Source organism: Aythya marila (assembly GCF_965140915.1).
Source record: "Aythya marila genome assembly, chromosome: 4".
In the NCBI taxonomy this organism is placed as follows: domain Eukaryota; kingdom Metazoa; phylum Chordata; class Aves; order Anseriformes; family Anatidae; genus Aythya; species Aythya marila.
The window spans coordinates 7253948-7275253 of NC_139045.1; the positions used below are offsets into that span (position 1 = coordinate 7253948).

General features: G+C 38.9%; 1 protein-coding gene across 2 annotated transcripts in view; it reads left to right on the forward strand.

Annotated features, from left to right (window-relative positions):
- PPP3CA (protein phosphatase 3 catalytic subunit alpha) overlaps positions 1 to 21306 on the forward strand; it is a 192831-nt gene that overhangs the window by 162342 nt on the left and 9183 nt on the right. Inside the window, exons 9-12 of one of the 2 annotated variants that reach the window (XM_082759507.1) lie at positions 7047 to 7172; positions 9733 to 9807; positions 14739 to 14765; positions 18495 to 18579. In XM_082759507.1, the coding sequence (XP_082615633.1) occupies positions 7047 to 7172; positions 9733 to 9807; positions 14739 to 14765; positions 18495 to 18579 (313 nt within the window). The remainder of the gene's footprint in view (positions 1 to 7046; positions 7173 to 9732; positions 9808 to 14738; positions 14766 to 18494; positions 18580 to 21306) is intronic. The other variant, XM_082759508.1, reaches the window with a different exon arrangement.

A 21306-nucleotide genomic window follows, 5' to 3' on the forward strand; every position in this document is an offset into this window, starting at 1 on the left:
AGCTTGGCTGCCAGCTTTAAGGGTTTGTTCAATCCTCACTGGAGAGCAATCACTGGCTTCAGATAATCACTCAGAGAGTAGTAGATAGGGAACGTTACTAGAGCAAGAGGAGATTCAGCAGGAGTAGCTTGAGATAAGGTACCCAAAGAAGGCCACGTTCAGCATATCTGCTGTTAATAACACTGTTATGGACCCTTTGCATATGCTTTTGGCTGGGACCGCCTGGATTCTGGCACTGAAAGGAGTTTTCTGTATCCCTTTGGTTACTGGCCACGGCGTCTTGAAGGCTGCGTGAGAAGTAATTCATCTGTCACGTGGCTGCTGGTCCTGCCACAACCCCAGCCCACCCACATCCGTGCATTAGTTTTTTCAATTGGGAGGCTACTGTCAGGGGTTCCTGTTGTAGTTAATGGAGACAGATGCTTTCAGAGTATTCAAAGACTCAGAAACGACCTAGATATGTGGAGTCTAGTGCATTTCCTCTTCCCTACACTATCCTTCTTCATTATTATTATTAATGCCTTCCATATTCATTATAATGAAGAACATTTGGCAAAGGTGAGGAATGTATACATACGTTTTTGGCAACTTCTGAGCTTCTGTTCATTGTTTCATAGCTTCCTCAAACCTCTGTGCATTATATTATTAGAAGTCACAAAGGAAAAGATACTTTAAGATAATTATTAAATCTTTTTACAAGAAATACGGGTACATTGATTATCTTCTAAGACTGCTGTTGTTGGAGAGGATCAAAAATCTTCCTGCTGATTGTGGTAGTTGATTTTGTGATAGTTACTGGTGACTCTGAGGCCTCAGATTAAGGCTGTACTGGTCAAGAAACTCTGAGAAAGCTGCATAAGTACAGATTTACCTCGATTTTAGGGCACCCATCATCAGGAGGAATTAGGTATAGCAACAGAGCAAGAGGTTGCCAGAAGGTACTGCATTGTGTGATCTAGTGGCCTTGTACAATTTTTAAACATGCATTCCCACATTTCAATTTTTACTTTACTTTTTACTCTTACTGCCTTAATTAGGGCTTGTTGTAATGCTCTTTGTGCCACAACAACAACAAAAAGATTTTAGAGAGGATCTCGAGAGTCAGGCAATTTATTTGTAAATTATTGCCAGTACTTAATATTTCAGTGTCTGGCTGTCATGTCAGTGTCATGCATGTATGTGCATGCTTTTTGGCTGAGTGAACAATTTTAACTAGCTGTCTAAAGACGCAGACTATTATCTTTTGAACATTTTTAAACGATTAGGTTTCACAGCGACGAGATAACCACCAGAGAATCCAAAGCTATTGAAAAAAAACCAACGCGGTGTCTCTTCCAACATTCTTCAAAGTACATGTGCTGCTGCTGAAAGGATGCAGATGATGGAAAGAAACAAAGGAAATATGCAAGGGAGAGGGAGGGGGGTTTGGAAGACGACAAAAATCAAGAGCAGATGTACATTGGTGTGCTTGTTAACAAATCCGATAAGTAACGTATCAGTGAAGCATGTGTAAAGTATCAGCATGTGGGATACTGTAGATATACGTTAAGAAATATACCTGATGCAAACGAATCTGATGGGAAAGTTATTTTTGTATTGGAAAAAGGCAGAGCATTGTACCTGGAAGGCAAGGGTGATCTTTGAGAAATAACAGCACTTCAGGAGAACGAAAAGCTGTGCAACCTTCTGTTGGCCCTGTCAATTTTCTTGAACGCTTTATCACTGCTTTTGTGACGAGGCCTCCTTGTGGAAACAAAACCTTTTAAAGGGAACCTGCTGGGCTATCTTGGCCATCTCATTGCCAACGCAGAGATGTTTGTTATAAGTAATATTTTTTTTGTGGGCAATTGATAAAATCTTGAATGCTGTGCCACTATTTCTTTTGAAGACACAATTGTACGTGTAAAATAAAAGCCTTCTGATTTCTGCAAGGGAAGATTTTCCAACTGCAATTAGCCCTGCTTCAGTGTTGTGTTATTTACATCATTACCTTGGCATTGTAAGGCTTTTCTTTTTTTTGCCTTTGACAGTGTTTAAACTCCGTTAAGCATTTTGCTAGCCCTTCTCCCCGACCTGTCTCGGGCAGAAAGCACGGTGGTTACTTGGCAACTCTGCTGGAGGAGAGAGCGCAGCTAGTGCTGGAGTTAACTTGGCACTGCATCAGAAATTGCAGTTCTTCACTAAACGCGAAGAAGTCGAGACCTTTCACTGCTTTTATTTCCTAAACGCAGGATGGGTGCTCTGAAAAAACGATGGGGAAATTAGTTAACTTGTTTGTGAAAATCACTTTGAGGTTGTTTACCTAAAAACACGTAGTTCATCCTAGGCTAATATTTCTGCCGTGCTCAACTGTTTTCTTCTGACGGACATTTTTTCAATTACTGAACAATTATGCAGCAGTACTTGCAGCAGGTTGTGTAATGTATTTGAGTAATTCTGAACTACAGGTCATACCGTTTAATGTTGTTAACTTTGCCTAAGGCCTTAACTCAGCTCCCAACATATAGGCTTTTAAAGTGCCATTTGAGATGCCAGAAGGATCTGACATCCACTCAGATCTGACAGGTCTGACATGAGATGAGTGATCTAGGCTCATCTTTAACAGAAGGAGGCCAAGGAGATCCCCCAGGGGATCTCAGGTGGCACCAGGTGCTTATATTTGACCCTGAGAAGGTTAGAAGAGCTGTCTCTGTTCCTAGCTGAAGGAAGGAGGCTTCTCACCTGCCTATTTTTCACCACCTGTATGTCCAGCCATAGGTACCAAGGTAAAATGCTTAAAGCTAAACAGTACGAATGCCCCTTGTCTGCTGCATTAGTGTTTTATTTCATTCTAATGTGATTTCAGCATCCGATATCTCAGTTTACAAGCATTGGAAAAGAGGTATAATGTCATTTGGGATATCTGCACATCTTCACTTTACAAAACATTGGCTTCTAAAACTCATTTACAAGAGCAAGTACCAAAATTACATTAAAATGTGTGTGGCTGTTTAGGAATAATAAAATAAGGTTCTTGCTCTGGTTTGTGATTATAGACTATAAAACTGTTACTGGTGGCTTAGTCTGCTAGCATCTGAGTACAGCTTTAGAAAGAGAAGTTTAGGGACTGGGTAACGAGCAACTAAACTTGGAAATTGTTTGAGAGAGTTGGGTTTTCCTCAGTTACCAGTTTCATAATCAAAGGAACCCATTCCACTTTTTTATCTCCTCAACAAGCAACCATGTGGCCCGTAGTCATAAAATCCTCAAGCAGTTCCTCCTCCTTCAGGGCCTTTGAGGTCTCCTGTAGCTACTTAGGCATCGGATTAATGTGGACTTCAGAATGAAGAAGAGGTGAAACACCCAAACCTTTTCTGAGCCAACAGAGAAAGAACAGAGCTATGACTAGAAGAAAGCAAGGGGTCAGAAAACCTCAGAGAAATTGCCACTATATGAGAGAAGGATTTTTTTTCTTGCCCAGGCTAACATTTTCTTCTTCTGACTTCAAAGCATCATGCTAGTTACTTAATTAAAAAAATATTTTTTCTACATTATACATATAGAGTAAAGATTTAAAATTATAAATTCAGAAAAGCATTTGTGACACTGGTATCTAACCTACCTTATTTTATCCTCTTAAGAGTAGAGTAATTTTAGAAGATGTCCTTCTTTGTTATTACACTGCTCTATTGTACAGTGTTATTTTCCTTCAAGTGGCTCTTGAAGTCGTTGGAGGACCTGTACAGGTCATTTGCAGAGGGGAAAAGTTTCTGAAATACTGTTGTTGGAACTTGCTTTAGTAAGACATTCAGGTAGATAAATTAATAAGATGGTATGAAGGTGGGTTTTTTTTGTTTTTTTTTTAAATAATCTCAAAATAAATGATCTTCCTTCAAAATAAACCAACCAACCAAATAAAAGCCCTAAAACCATTTAATCTGATTTTTGTCAACTGTTCTGTTTACAGATCGGTCCTTTTTAGAGGCTAGTTAATTAAAAAAAAAAAAAAAAAAAAAACTTATAAAATTGAATTATTCAACTTTCACATAATTTAGAAATAAACTTGATGATAAATTGAAGAAATAGTGGAAAGGAAAAAAAACTCTATCTCAGCTCACTAAGATGATGAAGTTGAAGTTTTATTCCTAAATGAATCTTCACATCCATTAAATAGTCCTTTTTGTGTGGTTTTGATTCATTTTTACTATAAAGCCACAAGCTATTTATTTTTATTATGCAATTGTGTCACTGTAATGGAAGGAGAATGATTTTTGATCTGCCCTAGCTAATTTCAGCCAAAAAATGATGGAAATATTAAGAGCATTGATGCTAGTTCTCTCATTTTTGCTAATACCAGTATTAAACCATTTTTACTGAAAAGCAGAATGGCTGCCAAAAGAGATTGAATGGGCAAGAGTCAAATGTGGTTTATTTAAATGAAGAGTGTTTGGCAAAAGTTCATGTAAATGTTAGCAAATCAGCCACAAAATGGAAGACCTTTAGCAAGCTATTGAATTTTTGCACTAAGTGACAATGTAGTGCAGTACAAAAAAAAAAAAAAAAAAAAGTTTATTGTCCAATTGAAACACTCTTTAGTCAATGGAAAGAGATGAATAATTAAATTGATTGTTCACCCCCTTCAGTCAGTGTTGTGATACATGGCATCTCCTATAGTATTTGGCATATTGCAGTCATACAACTTCATTGCCCGTACTGGTTGTTAACTACGTTCCTCCTAGGTGAGGCACAAGTGCAAAGGCAGGTGGAAGGGGGAAAACAAGGCATGCTATATCTTCTAATCTGTATCTTTGATGTGGTATGTTTCTGACATACTTTGGATTCTTGCTGTTTCGTTTATGATGGTGTTGTCATGCGTGCTCCTTCTTTGAGTCATTTTTCTTTGAGTAAAGCCGAGGAGGATCGTTCCCAGGGTCACAGGTTCCTAGTTTTCATTTGGATGGCTTAATTCAGAGCTTCAAAAGGCAAATCAAAGCCTATTTACATAAAGTTACATATGTGTTGTCCAACACATGCGGCAAGTTGTCTTCAGCATAACCAGTATTTGATGACAGCTTGTCTACAGCTACAGAACTAGGATTGTGACGTGATCAGGTCATTAACAGCAGAACACAGTGAAGTAATTTTTATGGCAGGGTAAGCACCTGAATGGGAATTATGTTATGTTCACAGCTATATGTAGATTCTAGTAGTGAGTTGACCAGCAAACTTGATTTTAAGTCCATTGAGCCGTCTTTTAAACTGAAAACCCACTTCTTTTTTTCCAGTAATAAAAATGTAAGGCACTAGCACCTTTTACAGTGGATGTAACCTTCAGATGTATTGACTTAGCCCCATGTTGATCAAAAATCTTGTCTGCAGTCCTGTACCTATATTATTTAGGAACTTTTATTTGTGTTGGAGATAGTTACGAGTCCCTTTTGGTTTTAGATGGTCGTCTCAAAATTACCTTTCTCTCCATGAGCGAAGAAATATTTTCTCTTCTGTTCATAAATGGCTCTGCTCACATCCATACAGAACATTTATTCTGTGCATGTGCATAATTCTAGAAACTACTGACTTTTAAAAAGCACAATCTGTAAATTAAATTATACGCTAATTATGTTAGAGATGCCGTTACCGGGTTGAGTCTTCAACTGCATTATTAAGATTTTACAAGAAGGTTATCAAGGTTTTTGTGAGAAGACAAAAAAATAAAAATTTTGAAGGAGTGGAGAAGGAAAGGATAAGATTTACTGCTTTACTCTTTCCCAAGTGGGGGCAGATAGCCCATAAAGCAAACAACAGAAATCCAGCGCTCGGTGATTTTTATTGAAACCCCATATTATTGAAAGCTCTCCCTCAATATATCCTTGTAAAGCCAACAAACAAACCTGTGATCCAAACACCTGTTGCACCCATCCCCATTCTGTGCTCTTCCAGGTGGTCTCAATAAATGACCTGAAATTTTAGTCATCTACAGCAACCTGATAATTACAGCTATTAAAAAATAATAATAATAATTTCAAAGTGCACAGAAGTCTAGAAATGCTGTGGAACATGGTATTAGCATAATGTTGGGCAAACTTTATGCTTCAGAAAACGAGCTTTGATAAGGGCAGTTATCTAGGTGTATTGTAGACTTCGTTTTATGTCATCTGTTGCTTTTTCATTGTTATTAATTTACCCTTTTCTAGCCAAATTGATATTTCGCCTCTCTCTGTTCACTGGGTACCGTGTGGTTTCTTCTGGAAACAATTAGCTGTTTTTTTACTCGTGTCCTTTGTGACACTTTGTTTTTACTTTGTTCTGAGTATTGGATAGACAACTTAAGGTCAATCAGGTCCTGTTTCAGGTATGAACCTGAAGTCCATTATCACGAGTAAGCACTGAACTTGACAAGGTACTTTAAAAAGCTTATATGTAGCTATGTCACAAATACCTCTATTTCTGCCCATTAACAGGTGTAGTCTTTTTTTTTTTTTTCCTTTTTCTGTTGACAGTTGTTGACAGGAATGGTAGGATTTGTCTTGTAGCATTTAAAATCCTTATTATTATGTGTTTGTACTATAGGGGACACAGTCTCATGTGCATATAGCTTAAATAATGTGAGAAGAAAGTATCATGTGTTGTACATTAACAATGAATGAGACATGTGGAAAATGTTCACTGAAAGAGCAGCATTCAAAATCTGAATGATAAACATTTTCATTTATTATCTCCAGCGTGGTTGTGAGGAGCTCAGATAAGTGTGGTATGGAAGGCTGCCTGATTCCCTCATGGTGGCAGATCCTAGAGCCGCTGTTTGCGTCTGTTCAAAGAGTTATTAATTCACTTAACAATGCAAATTAGTACAAGGGAAAGCTGACAACACCGCTTTCAGCTTGGAAATGACTTGTGACTTCTTTGAGGCTGTATCCTATCATAACTAGTGGTCAAGTGCTGCTGCTGGGTCAAGTGGTTGAAAGCCCGTCTTGCAGCTAGAAGACTGAACACTACCAGCGCTACTGGTCTGGTAGTGAGTCGTACACGTTGCTGACATCTCTTTTTGTTTCTTTTCCCCATTTTAGCTGCAGTATTGAAATACGAAAACAACGTTATGAATATCAGACAGTTCAACTGCTCCCCGCATCCGTACTGGCTTCCAAATTTCATGGATGTGTTTACCTGGTCCTTGCCATTTGTGGGTGAGAAAGGTAGGTAAATTTGCCGTGTTCACAGAAGCTGCAGAATGGTTTGCAAGTCACTGTGCATGTGGCCTAGTTTATTTGAACTGACAACAATAATTTGAAGACAGATCATTTGCTTTTGAGGACAAATTGGAAGAAACAGGCCATAGGGACAAGCAATTACCAATGGTTAATCACACTTGTCATGTTTTTGATTTCTACTTTTTCCAGGCTATGATATTGTTTCTGCAGTGAAAATAGATTTTTATGGCATTGCAGGCCAGAGGTGAATTCACTGAATAAAATTCTTACTGCTTGTTACTTTATAAGCTTTGGGGAATTCCCATGGATGTTGTTCACTGCTTGAGGGACAGCACATCAGACTTCACTACATCATGGTTACAGCCTTAGCTCGCTGACCTGTCTCGATAAGATGATGATGGGTTGCTTTTTCATCAGTAAATACAGAGCTGGTGATGCTAAGACCCGCTCTGGTTTACTTTTCCTTGAGAGCAGAGGGATGTCTGGAAGGAAAATCTGCTTCTCAGCCCTGTCTCCACCCAGAGTGCATGGTGCCTCAGAAGACTCGCCCTAAAACATAGTTGATGTTTTATTGAAACATGATGCTCCTGATCTTGCCTGAAGACAACTTCATGCTATGAATGGCAAGCACATAAAAGGCATGAAAAAGACTTTAGTCTAACATATTAAATGAATACATAGTGCAAACTGCTTAAACCCCGAGTCATTTTATTCGGGGCCTGAGATGAGACTTGCTTTGATCCATCCATTTTAGTACGTTGCTGCAACAGCAATTACTGCCAGAGAACTATAATAAACTCATAAAAGCTGCTTGGAAAAACAGTTCTCTCTTAATAAGCAACTGGAAGTACAGCCAGCTATGGCTCTTACCTGCAGTCATGACCAGCTTTGTTTGTAGCTACTCTTTTGTACCAGGAAAGCTGCTGGTGACGTGCCTGAGGCCTCTGTGAACAGAACAGATAGACAATAAAGCGGGGATTAACAGAGAAGAGACAGCTGTTTCCACTAATGGAGACATTACATAATCCATGCTGATGCATGTTGCAGACTTGTGAGGCAGATAAAACGCTTTCATTCCGCTCGGCCATAAATTCAGTCAGGCCCTGTTCATAGGACAAGCCTTTTCTCCAGACACAATGCAGTTCTGTAAGGTGCTCTGTAAGGTCATTTTCCATAGATGGCCTCCTCAGGTGAGGCTGCAGAATGGATAGTCAAGACTCAGCGAGATCCCGAGGCCATGAACACTCCTCCTTGGTCTTTTTTTTATACTTTTTATCCTGTCTTCTCAGTGGACTTTCTTACCACTTGCTTGGAAACTTTGAAGCCCTGAGAAGGGAAAGAGGAGGTAAAATTAGTGTTCTCCCTTTTTCTGCAAAACAAAACTCACTGGCTGTAAGAGTCAACATTCAACACAGCATTTTATTTTTCTTTTATAGATTTTTTTTATTCCTCAAAGGCCAACCAAGGTAGAAAGCAGTTAGTAACACTGGTCAATGTTAGTGTCAAAAGTCTTTCCACTAATACTGTCAAAGGAAAATGTTAAATCTTGCACTAATTTAGGAAAATATGGCTTTGCCCTGCCCTTCTAATGTTTCAAACATCATAGGTGTCACAGAAGAGAATTTTAACAAACACTTTTGAGCCTGTGTAGCTAGTGCAAGTCTGCACATGCCAGGTAACAGTTTTAATGGTGCTTACTATATGTAGATCTAGTGCAGTTGTTATCAATCTGCTAATGATTTCACATTTTGCCTCATAACTTTGGCTTTTGATCTCTGAATTCCATTTATTTGGTTGTGATTTTTTTTTCCCCTGCTGTTCTCACTCTGTGTGCTCTCTGGTTAGTGTCACACTCTTGCCATTTCCAAATGGACTGGGGTTAGGGGTAGCCTGATGCTGACCTTTGCATGCCCGAGTTGCAAAGTAAGCAAGCTGAACATATTCTGAATTTACCAATAATGACATTTGTATCAGTGCCATTTGTCCTAGATTTCTAGGCATGCTGTCCCTTTATAGATATCTCAAAACCTTTAATATTTTTTGAACTAAAACTACAGTGTCTGAAACTTCTGTAGAAATGAAAGCTTCTGGTCATCTTTCTTGCTGTGACTTTTTGATTTGGATTGATATTCCATTGGCTATGCAGGGAATTCAAATCCTACTGCAGTGTAGCAGCAAGAGAAGAGCAGTCAATTCTAATGTGACTGAAAATCAAAAATTGGCAGAGGGGGAGAAAACAAAAGTTAGGTACTTGGCAGTTGCAAAAAGAGAGATTGTAAACACTTGTTTAGAAAAAAGAATCATTTGCTGCAGTGATTGATATATTTGGAACAATTTCTATGTAAAATTATACAGACTGCCCTTTTAAAAACTACACAAGACAGTTCATGCTTATATTACTGCATGCATAAAATAAGGTCCATGTTTAAGAAGCAAGTGCCATTTGTGTACTGAATTTTCTTTAACATTACTACAGCTAGAGTTTGCTCTCTGACTGACCAGGGAAGCCTGACATCAACATCTTGCATTTTGTTTTCCATTTCAGTGACAGAGATGCTGGTAAATGTGCTGAACATCTGCTCAGATGATGAATTAGGGACAGAGGAAGATGGTTTTGATGGTAAGAGCCTCCTGCCCTTGGTTGAGATTGTTTGCCTTGAAACTACTTTAAAAGGTTTATTTACTAACTCTGGGATAATTTTCTGGGTCCCATTTAAGTTCTGTGCTGCTGAAAGCAACTGTTATGCTAGACTCCAATGGATTTGCTTACTGCATGTGTTGGAAAGAATTAATGGAAATCTTGCCCTGTTCTAACCCTAGCTAAAAGTACAAATCTTTCCTTGGTCTCACTCCTTCGGTTTTGATTTGTAAAAATAAAATAAAAATTTCCCCTCCATGAAATCTCAGTTGTGATGTCATGAGGGGATACAGTGTTGATTTTATGCATAATACACCAGCAATTCCTACAGAAAGTATCATATCGATGAAATTATCTTTTTACGATAAAATCAGCTTCTTGCAGAGCTCATTCCAAAATATAGGCGCTGTAACTTTGGAAGAATTGTACTTGAAATATTTTGTTCGTCACAACTTTTAATGCACTTGTGTATTTAAAAGGCTTTAAGAATCAATTTAATCAATAAAAATCAACCTGTACAGCCGCAGAGAATGTTCTGACCTGACATTTCTGCTACGAAGAAAGGAATGTTCACTTCTGTTATCACTTGGGCTGGGATTTATATGATGATAAGTTGCCATGTTCCTGTTGGTTTGATGGTAAAGGACACTTTATATCTTGCAATTTGGAATTTCTTGGAAGTGAATTTATTTCATTAGCCATTACTTACTCTTGCACAGCTTAACAGAAAATTGCAGCTCTCCAGAATATTCCTTTTCAATTGAGCAAAGCTGAAAAAAATCCCATGCATCGCTGCTGTTCTTACTATGGATGCTTTCAATATTTAAAAAAAAAAAAAAAACAAAAATAAAAATCTAGAGAACAGGAATTTATTTAGGTTTTCATATGGAAAAGTAGGACTACCAAGCAACCACTAGAAATATCCTCATGATGTCTGTAGGTAGAATGACAGAATGGGGAGAATGAAGAGCTATCAAGTAAGACAAATATTTAATGAAACCATAATTAATAATTAAAGTTCTCTCTCAGAGCCTTTATTCTTAATCTTTGGAAGAGGAAGTTAAATCATGGATTTTGACATGTTTCCTTTATGATGGGAAAGAAGGATACGGATTATAGCACTTTGCATTTACTCTGAAAAGCCAATTGGATTCCCCTGTTCTGCAGCCGCCACAGTGTGGACGTGAGCAATTATCTTGCAGGACTTGGGACAAAGACTGGATTTACTGAAACCAGTAATCAGTGCAAAGAAGAAAACACCTGTTTGAATATTGTGCCTGATTTTTTTTCTCATGAAATTTAAATAAGTAGCTACTGTGTAATTAAAGCAGTGTGTGAAACAGCACAGAGGCATACAATGAGTAAAAACTGTGTCAAATTAAATACAGTAGCAGGCAAACCACGTGCTTCAAATCCTTGGCTCCAGAAAGCACTTAAGCACGGGCTGAAATTTCACTGAATTCGTTGCCAAAGCAAAGGTTTTATGGGAAGGATTTTTAAATCAGTTCAGCATTGGCCTAATCTTTTCTCTCGGAGTTGTACTATAAACGTCCTTTGACACTAAACAGAGCACAGGTAGGCCAGTGGCTGCAGTCCTTTTCTGAAATGTTACTGCCTCATCGTTCCTATGCCTAGGTTTCTAGCAGGTTGTCAACCTCATGGCCACAAACGAAGAGGCATATTAGGGAGTCTTCCAGGACAGATGCTCTCGTGGTGGATAATTCCTCAGTGAGGATGAGAGGAGCCCTCCCCAGCTGCAGGAGGGCTCTGTGTTCCCTGCGTATTTTCCTCGCTGTGAGGAGCGAGCAGCAGCTGTCTCCCAGGGAGTTTTGCCATGGCACGCTTCCAGGCGTGGCGTTTGCAGCATTACAGGTGCCTAAGCAGGAACGCAGGCTGAAATCCCCTTGGCTTGCGTGTGTGTGTGTACTGCATAATTATATCCAGCAGCGTTAAAATTTCTAGATGAGGAATAATTAAACCCTTCCCGGTACTGTAAAGCTAATACCGTTGTCTAAATCTACTTTGAGATTTTTTGGTATGAATGCTTTCTCTGTGTAAGACATCATTTTAAGAAAGACATTAGCAGTGTCTTCCTCTTTAGGATGTGCAGCTAAAACTGCAGTTGGTGTCCATTCGTGTCTGTTTCCCCAGATAATCCCCTCACAGCTCTGAAGGGAAATCTGGGCAGCGGTGCTGCAGCTTGCAGAGCCTGTACTCTTGTTCCTCCAGCCCACTGGGAGCACTGGGCCCGTGGGGACTGTACACATGGGAGAGACCGAAGGATTCGGGCATAAAAGGAAATTTGAGAGTTGATTTAAATTTAAGTAGGGGCTGATACCTGTAATGACTTCCCAGTGCATTCTGATTTATTTTCTGTACAGCAAAGGAAAATGATCTTTCTCTCAGAGGTAGTTGTTTCCTCCTTTTTTTTTTTTTAAATTTTTATTTATTTATTTATTCTTAGAGCATCCCCTTTTAGGGGGAGAAAGTACAAGGTGTTTTCTTTGTGTTCTTGGTGAAGCAAACTGGAAAGATTATGGGTTTAAAACTGTTCCTGTGAGGGCGGTGTGTTGACAGGCTTGTAGTGGTTCAACGTTTCCACTGTTTTTTCACAATTTCTGTCCAGCTTCCTCGGAGGACTGCAGCAGCACAGTCCTGCTCACCACTGACAGTTTTCTTTAGCAGTCTTTCCCGGAGAAGGAAATGCCTGATATCTGCGACAGCAGACGCATTTTGTTTGATGGTTCTTTAAAATCAATGAGTATTTTTGCATCACCTGTAGCTTTCAGGGCTCGCTGCTGATTTCCTTTCTCTCCTTGCAGTTTGAACATGCCCTGACCCGGGTTCCCACATGTAGTGAGAATGATCCATCGCTATGGTTTGCACTGATCATTCATTTGTTACCTTCTCTTACACTTCCTTGCCCTCTGTCTTCCCCTCTCACTCCCTTTCCCTTTCAAAACAAAGCCCCATCAGTACTGCCTGACCTCACTGCATGGTGTTTGTGAGCCTTTTTTTTTTTTTTTTTAATATATCTTTTTGTTCCAAGTCATGCATGTTGCATCTAGCCATGAGCAGGATGCCCAACAGCATGTATTCCTGTCTTTTCCCCCCCTTTTTTTTTTTCTTTTTTGCTGAAGGAGATATATCCTGGGGATATGATCAATTTGTTAGAGATGTTTTTTGTGTATGCCTGGTAGTAGAGAACCTAAATAGTGATTGCAGTGCCCTTTACACCGTATCTCCCTGGTGGCCTGCGTTGGCCTTTTGGTTTCACTTGCTTTAAAAATGAGAGGTTATGTTATGTTAAATTTTTCTCATCTTTCATAGCTTCCTCTTATTGTATGTTTTCTTTCCTGTTCACTACGGTGGTTGCAACATAATCGGATCCAGTAAAAAATGTCCTAGGTGAACGTTAGCTAGTGGTTTGTGCATCAAACGTATTGCTTAGCAACAGGAGCTACAAATACTTGTACCCAGCCAGCATGCAGTCAGAATCCTGGATTATTTTAATTAGTAACATTTCTGGCCTCCTGCATTTGATTGGAAAACGAAGCTGCTAATTAAAAGTGTGCAATAATGTAATAGCCAACTTGACACAAACGCTCTCCTGGCTTTGTATGCATCGCTATCATGATTTGGCATAAAGGCACTTAGAAATTAACGCAGGTAATTTAGGTATTGCCTTTACCATTGTAGCTCGCAGCCTTCTTGCGGAAAGAGCTGCTGGCATAGCGCTAGGTGCAGCGTTTATTCCTCGGCTGGAACACGGCTCCCGCAGCGAAGTGCTGCAGTCTGAGACTACACCGAATTACCACGTCAGACGTGTGCTGTTGATCGTAGCCCGGTTCCGCTGTGAGCAGCAGCACGTGGGATTTGCCACAGGTCTTCAGTGCAATGCACTACACCCAGGAAAGCTCTGCAGCAGCTGACACGGAGACTGATCAAGTCAAAGCCAAGCCTTTGTCTTTAGGTCACGGTCACTTACCAGTGCCTTGATCAGAGCGTTCGTGATGCTAGCTAGGCAGACAGGACAGACATATCTTATGAATAAGTTAATTTTTAACTAGGAAAGACAGGGAGGTTGTTTTTTACAGTTTTACTCTTGTTCTTCCTGCAAAGCAGCAACGTTGGGCAGCAATGCGTACCTCCCCTTTGTGAATTAGTAGCAGAAGTGCATTTTAATGGCATTTTTACTTTTTCCTGGTGGGGTCTAGTTGTTCCATACCCAAAACCTTTTTCACGAGAGCCAGTACAGCACATCGGTGTGCTCTGCGTTTGAACCAGCCTAGTAGCATGCACTAGACAACCTATGTCCCCAAAATACTTCTTATGGTGCAATTGTGCCCGGGCTCTGAGGGTTGCTCTCATCTTGCTCTCAAAACTAGCTGATTTTAAAATGCAGTGCCTTGTAGCTGCTTGGATTTGCTAACTGTAAGCTGCTGGACGATTCTGGCAAATGCATGGGTACCAGGCAGGCACACCCCCAAATCGGGTGTGGGATGAGGGATGGAGATCTTTCTAGTATCTGCTGTTTCTGAGAAGTGATTGAGCCTTATCAAAGCAGCTGCAATAATGTAGAAGAAAATTCAAGAGATCATAGCACCAAGGCTAAGCTTACCTGCTGATCTGCCTGCATGTTAGTGTCCTACAAATCTACTAACAAGTCTTTAACCTGAAAACAGTTGTTTTTTTCTTTTTTTTTATTTTCTTTTTTCTTTCCCCCATAGTTCTCAATCTGTTTCTTTCCTTTTGGATGTTCCCTGCCTAATTTGTTTCTTTTCTGTTTTTCAGACTTTACTTAAACATTGCGTTTCCATTGATGTTGTCAAATGTTCTTTATTATTTTTTGTTTTCATTCTGCAAACATCACTGATCTTTTTCTTTCCCCCCCCCTCTTTGGAATTCATAAGAAGATCCCATTTATGCACAGAAGAAAGGTATTAAATTGGAAGGCTTAAGTTTAATTAATTTGCTTTCATATCATTTTCGTAATGCTTAATTAGATCATACATAATATATTAGGATATCATTGAGAGATTTATTTTTGTTGTTTTTTAATCAGTATTTTCTATCCATTCAATCCTACCTCTCACACGATCTTCAGAGTTTACCGTCATTTTTCATTGTTTTACTTCTTAATATGAAGGTCTAAGTTAAATTTTACCTAACTCCTACATATCCAGTTTGCAAAATACTTACTTAGATGCTACAAATCTGAGCTCCAATAGAACTTGTTAAATTTCTGAAGTAAGGTTCAAAGCCTTTATTCTACATCCCCCCATATTTGTTCAGTTTTAACCTTGGTTGTGTTCATATTGCTTTTTTGGTTTGTTTGTTTTAGTTCTCTTCATGCAAATAGGGTTTAAGGTATTGAAAGAATAGTTTGTTTTTAAAAGTATGTATGGGGATATTAGACAATGTTTGCCGACATGAAAATTAACCATTTTACCCATAGTCAGTTCTCAAGGTATGACCTATTTACTTTCATATAAGCATATGTTTAAGTGTAGCTGAGGTAATTCATAAAGATTTTCCATAATGGTGAATTTCAGAATACGAAAACAGAGTAGACGCACTTGAACCATGAGTCTAAGTTTTATGTATAAATGATTAGGGAATCCAGATATTATCAGGTTAGCAGCATTGAGTCAAAACTAGCAGGGCAATGTCATGCAGCAATAGTAGGTGCGTTATTTAGCAAATAAAGTTTTTTTAAAAAAATAAGGATAAATAAAATCATTACCAATAATTGAGCAGTGAACACTAAAAATAAGTCATTTTCACAGATCTGTTATAAATTAGGGAATTCAATAGAGACAGAAATTTTTAGTGTGTCTTTTAGTAAAGTATATGTATTGATGAGAAAAAAAATAGTCGTTCTGAGCCTGTTCTGTTTTATGATTGAGGGTGGTTTTATTTCTTATTTTTCATATGTGGGTAGAGCATTGTATTTTACTTCAGTAATAAATTATATTCCTGGTTTCCAGTTCTCAACTCTTCTGGAAATTAAACACTGGTTGGAAAAAGGTCAAAAGTACTTATAAGATTAATTAGAACAGTGTGGGCTTGCAATAAAGGAGTAGTGAGACCCAAAAGAAAGTACAAATTGTGTTTTAATGCTTTCATGGGGGGAAAAAAAGGATGAAAACATGAAAACCTTGTCATATGTACCTTGTGGTTTCAGTGGCCTCATGAGGTTCTAGAAACTGAGGTAGGAATGTATCCCCTCTATTTCCTGATGAACCTGTTGCTGTTTAAATTTTTCATTAAGCTCTTACTAATGCATTTAGATATAATTCAGTTTCAGCTGAATTACAGCCCTTTCTCCCACTCTTTATCACCTAGAATGAGGCATTTATGCCCTAAACTAGCCTTCTATTTGAAAGACATTGTTCCAGGCATAGTTTCTTTCATTTTAAACTTCGAGAAATGGACTCTTAATTCAGGCAGGTTATAACAACAGTTGGAAATGTCTGGAAATAACACATTTAATGGCCGCCCCAAGAGATGGAAAGGCAAGAGTAACATGCATGATTATAAGACAGCTAGTTTGTGCTCCTTGACACGTGGAGGAAGATACACCAGTGTGTAAGCTTAGAGTAACAAGCACTTCAGCGTGCAGATGGTGGTAGCTGTGAGTAAATGCAAGGTAGTTCGTGTGTCCCCATTTGTATGCAGGCTGGGTGGGGATGTGCAACTGTACAAAGAGCTCTGCACAATTCTCTGTGCATCTATCAAGCTCCCATCTTATAAAATACCCCTTGCTCTGCTAAGGGGTTGAACCTGCTCTCCACCGTGATATTAAGAGTTGTAGTGTGATTCATCCTGAGATATTGTGTTGTTACCTGTGATATTTGTTCTTCAGGTTATTTAGCCTGCTTTTGAACAGCTCTGGAGTTTGAGTTATTTTCAGTTCTGAAAGTTTTGCAAAGGATTATTATTTGTTTTGAAATCCAAGCACAGGAGGAAAAAAAAAAAAAAAAAAAAAAAAAAAGGTACATCCTTTTCACCTCTTCTAAAATGCCAGAGTATCAGCCAGACCACCTAGTCAGCTGGTAAATAGCAGTAAGCAATCCTTGTGTTTCCAGGAGTTGTCTCAAGCTGTTAGGAGTGTAATTGTAATTGAGAGATTTGCAGCAGGGCAGGTAACAGCACTTGATAGTGGAACCATGGGGCCGCCATCAGCAGAGACGTGCGGAGAAAACCACAGCGATGAGTATTATCTCGCAGTTGGCCCTGAGAAGTGCCCAACAAATCTCCTGCATTGCACTATCCGACCTCTCCTGCGCTCTGCCGAACGGCTGGAGCCCGTGTTTCCTTCCGACCCCTTCTGGCTGAGGTCACTTCGTGTTTTAAATACAGTGAAAGAAGGCCTGCGTGGCAAGGCCCCATGTTTTCTGCTGCTTTTCACCTACTCTGTCCATCACTGGCACTCAGCAGCACCTTGCTGCTCTGCGGCACATCTCTGCTGCTCTGGCTCCCTGATTTTTGGCTCTTTCTACAATGGATTCTGCTCAATGAAATGGAGGGCTTGCCTAGGAACTGAAGATAGGAATTCTCATTTTGCCCTTGAATTCTGGCACAGCACAGAAGGAAGCAGTATCTTGGTGGGGTATTTTTCTAGTCGCATTCTTGAACCTCAGGGGCAGGAGTTGTCAGACAGCATCTATATGAGCCGAGGTCACCTTTTGTTCAGAATGCTTTGGGGAGAACTTTTGGGTGTACGTGGTTATGATTTTGATAATTAAGTGAAGCTGTTTACTTAGTATACTGTGGCATTTTCTTGCGGAGTGTTTTACTTTTCCTTGTTAAAAAAAATAGCTAGTTCTGATAACTTCTACAATTACAGGTTTTCCCCATTAAGGTGGTTTTCTTCTTTTATACGTATATAATATTCTTGGTAGCAATTACACATGCAAAATCAGCTGAACTACAGTCACTGTTACAGCGTATGATGTTTTTAAGGCAATGTATTTTGTGAGTTCATAAATTTGAGAGTAATTGTAAGTTTGAGCAGGCTATAGCATGATGAGAAGAAAGTTTTATCTAAAGAAATCTGCCAGTTACTACCAGCCAACACTATCCTTACGTTATCATGCTGGTTTTCAGGACTCTTTCTTTTAGGCTTCATAACCTTTTAAAAGCTTTTCAGCTAGGGATGTGAAAGACGTGTTAGGATCCTCTTGGCCTTAAATGTACCCCGATCCCTTTTGTAGAAAATTAAACAAAACATGATTATTTTTCACTTAAAATTGCAGGTTCAAGAAATAGTTTTTAAAATCCCATTTTTTTTAACTTTCTGGTTTGAACACTGTTCATGTCGAATATCTTTTGACATTTTGACAATTTTCAAAGTAACTTGTTTTCAAAAGAGTTTGATCTCTGAAAATATTTTTTAAATGGAAAATCAGAATATATTGATGAAAAATATGCTGGTTTAATTTGTAGCAGAAAAAGGATCGCAACTCTAAAGATGCTAATAACTAGATTGTTCAGAAGTGATTAGTCTTGAGCTGTAAGTGATAAAAAAATATTTTTGGCTTTGAGAGCAGATATGGCTTAGTTTGGCAAACTGAAGTATAAAAATGATGTTTCTTTTACTTAGAGTTCAGAGCAGTGATGTATTATTTACAAGTCTCTAACTATTTTTAATGTATTTTCCGTAGGAGCAACAGCTGCTGCTCGAAAGGAGGTTATAAGGAATAAGATAAGAGCAATAGGAAAAATGGCTAGAGTTTTCTCAGTGCTAAGGTAAGTTTATTTTTTTGGTTATTTTCTGTTAAAGGACAGCTTTTAATGATTACTTAGAGCTCTCTACTGTTCATCGAACAGCAAACTTAATATTTTAATCTACCACCCAACTGAGCTTTGCTGGAACTTTCTAAAGACTGATTTATTTAGACAGTGCTGCTGTTTATTATGGCTCTGAAAAATCTCCCTCAGTGTTTTTGCTGAACTTGAAACCAACAGACAGACGAAAGACATCAACAAAGAAAATTGCAGTTACCCTTTTCTAAAGTCCTTTACTGTCCAGGTGTGCAAGTTAACTCTTTTAGCTTCTGTTAGGAAAGAGTTAAATGAAGGGAAAGTGCATTTTCCACATAACATCTCATTAAAAAGGAAGCCAACTGAACCACTGTCACCTATAGTTATTGCTACAGCCATGAGTACAGATGATTAAATATGAAAGCATTAGGGTCATTTAACTAAAAATCTGGGAAATCAGTGCAAACAACAGCAACTCATTACCTTCATCTGCACTCCCCCAAACACATGAACATGAGTAACTAATTGCTAGCCAATGTTTAGAACTTTCCATTTGATGTCTCTGAGTAGAATAGAAAACATGCTGTACTGTGCTGAGGTCTAAATATAGAAAATACAGTTCTTCCTCCCTTTCAGCGGAGGGAATTTTTCCAGGAAATGGTATGTTGCTCTGCTGGAGTCAGTTTATGGCTTCTACAGTTGGTATAAAATCAAGGTTTGGGTTTTTGGGGGGGTTATTTTTTTTAATATATTGGTATGATAGTTGTGATTGATATAAGAAAAGGGAATAAAAATAGTTACTTCAAGAATACGTTCTTGATTTCAGATGAAATTGTCTTGTTTTGAGACTCTCCTGCAGCATGCACCTGGGGCAGGTTTTCACTGGGGCTTCTCATGGACACAGCAGTTCACCTGTGCATTGCGGAGTGCAGCAGCACGGCTTTAAATTGCAAACTGAAACGGAGAGAGAACCTTATATCTGGGGTTCCAAAACTGTTACATGTGAACTATCAGTTCAGTGGTACCCATAAAAAATAAAAATAAATAATTTTTAAAAAGTTGGCATAATGCCTTTTCCCTAAACAAGACGGGGGAGCAGTCAAATGTTTCCACCTGTTCCTCTGTATTAAATCTGGCAGAGAGCCTGGAGCTGACATTGTCACCACCTTCATGAAACAGCACGATTCTTTTTCTCTGGTGATAGTTGAGCAAACAAAGTTTGGGAAACCTGGCTTTCCCCATGCCCTTGAACTGTAGCTTTTGGATCCCCACTGTATTTTGTTCTGGATTGCATTTTGAAATATAGGATGAATTTAACAGAAACCTGGACTTAAATATGCACAGAAGGGCCTGGAATTTGATGATCAGCTGATTTCTTTTATTATTTTTTTTGATAATTTGCCAATGATTCTCATCACCTATCTGTCAAAGACTTTGAGAAGGAACCATGGGGCAGGAATCATTTCAAGCATGAAGCAGGAATACAGCGTAATTCTTGTTTGTGCCCTGCTTTAAGTGACATGCACGAGCCTCATAGCTCACAGTTTTAGCACTATTTGAAGCTTGGAGCTCTCTTGAATTATTTCATGAAAATCAGTGTAATGTTTTGAGGTACTAATGGAAATCAGGCTTTATCTTTTCCTGAGAATCAGACAAATTTATCTCAGTGTTTCATGAGACTTTTTTTTTTTTACCACTACTGCATGCATCCCAACATCTCCAGAAGGCCAGAATGGACTGTATCTGGTAGAGAAGCCAGTGGTTCACTCACTGAAGCTGCTGAGTCTTGGATACTTTTTTTTTTTTTTTTACATACTGATGGGCCTTAAAACTTTGCAGGATGGAGTGAAGACAAAGTATATTTGTTCTCCCTTAACTTTAACCAGCAAATATAGCACACCCTCACTGTATATAATAGGCAGATAAATAGGTACATCAAATGGACAATTTTGCTGAGGTAGATGAGTGCCATTTCACCCCAGCCACCATTGGGTGTACCTCTTCTCTTGCCTGGTAAAGGTTGATTCTCCTCAAATGGATGCTAGGCTTCTACACAGATAAGATTATATGAGGTTAATCCTCCAAGTACTGTTCTGACAGAATAGCCTGGATTATTTTTTCAGTCTTGCCAGCACAGTCCACATTTAACACACGAGTGTTTGATAACGGTGTATAACCCTACAAAGACTGAGGTGTAACACTGTCATTTAAAACAACATATTTCAGAAATCTTTGAGGTTCCTGTCTGTCATTGCTGTTCTGTGAAACCTGCTTGACTAATTGTTGAAAAGCTTTTCCAAATAATCTTCACCTGATCTGACCGGATTCAAAGGGATCTCTTCTCAGAGCCAGAGTGGCCACCTCCCTTGAGATATGTTTTACGTGTAACCTGAATGTAAAGCTCATATCTGAGATCATTTCAGCCACTTCCATCTCAAAACTAGGCATCAAAAAACCACTATATTCAGTTTCAAAGGCTGTAGATGAGCTTTGCAAGGAAAAGCCATAAGAAAGCGGTAAGACTTAAGCTCAGTGGAAGACCTTGTGATTCTCTGTCATGGCCTCTCTGTAACTTTGTATTTTCCAGCCTAGCTTTTCTTTGGATGTATCTAGACAGGGGGGAGGTAAATAAAATACTTAATCAGTTCATTTTTATTTTAAAAAGTGAAATAAAGGAGGTGAAATACAAAATTAAGAACACTGAAGGTTAGC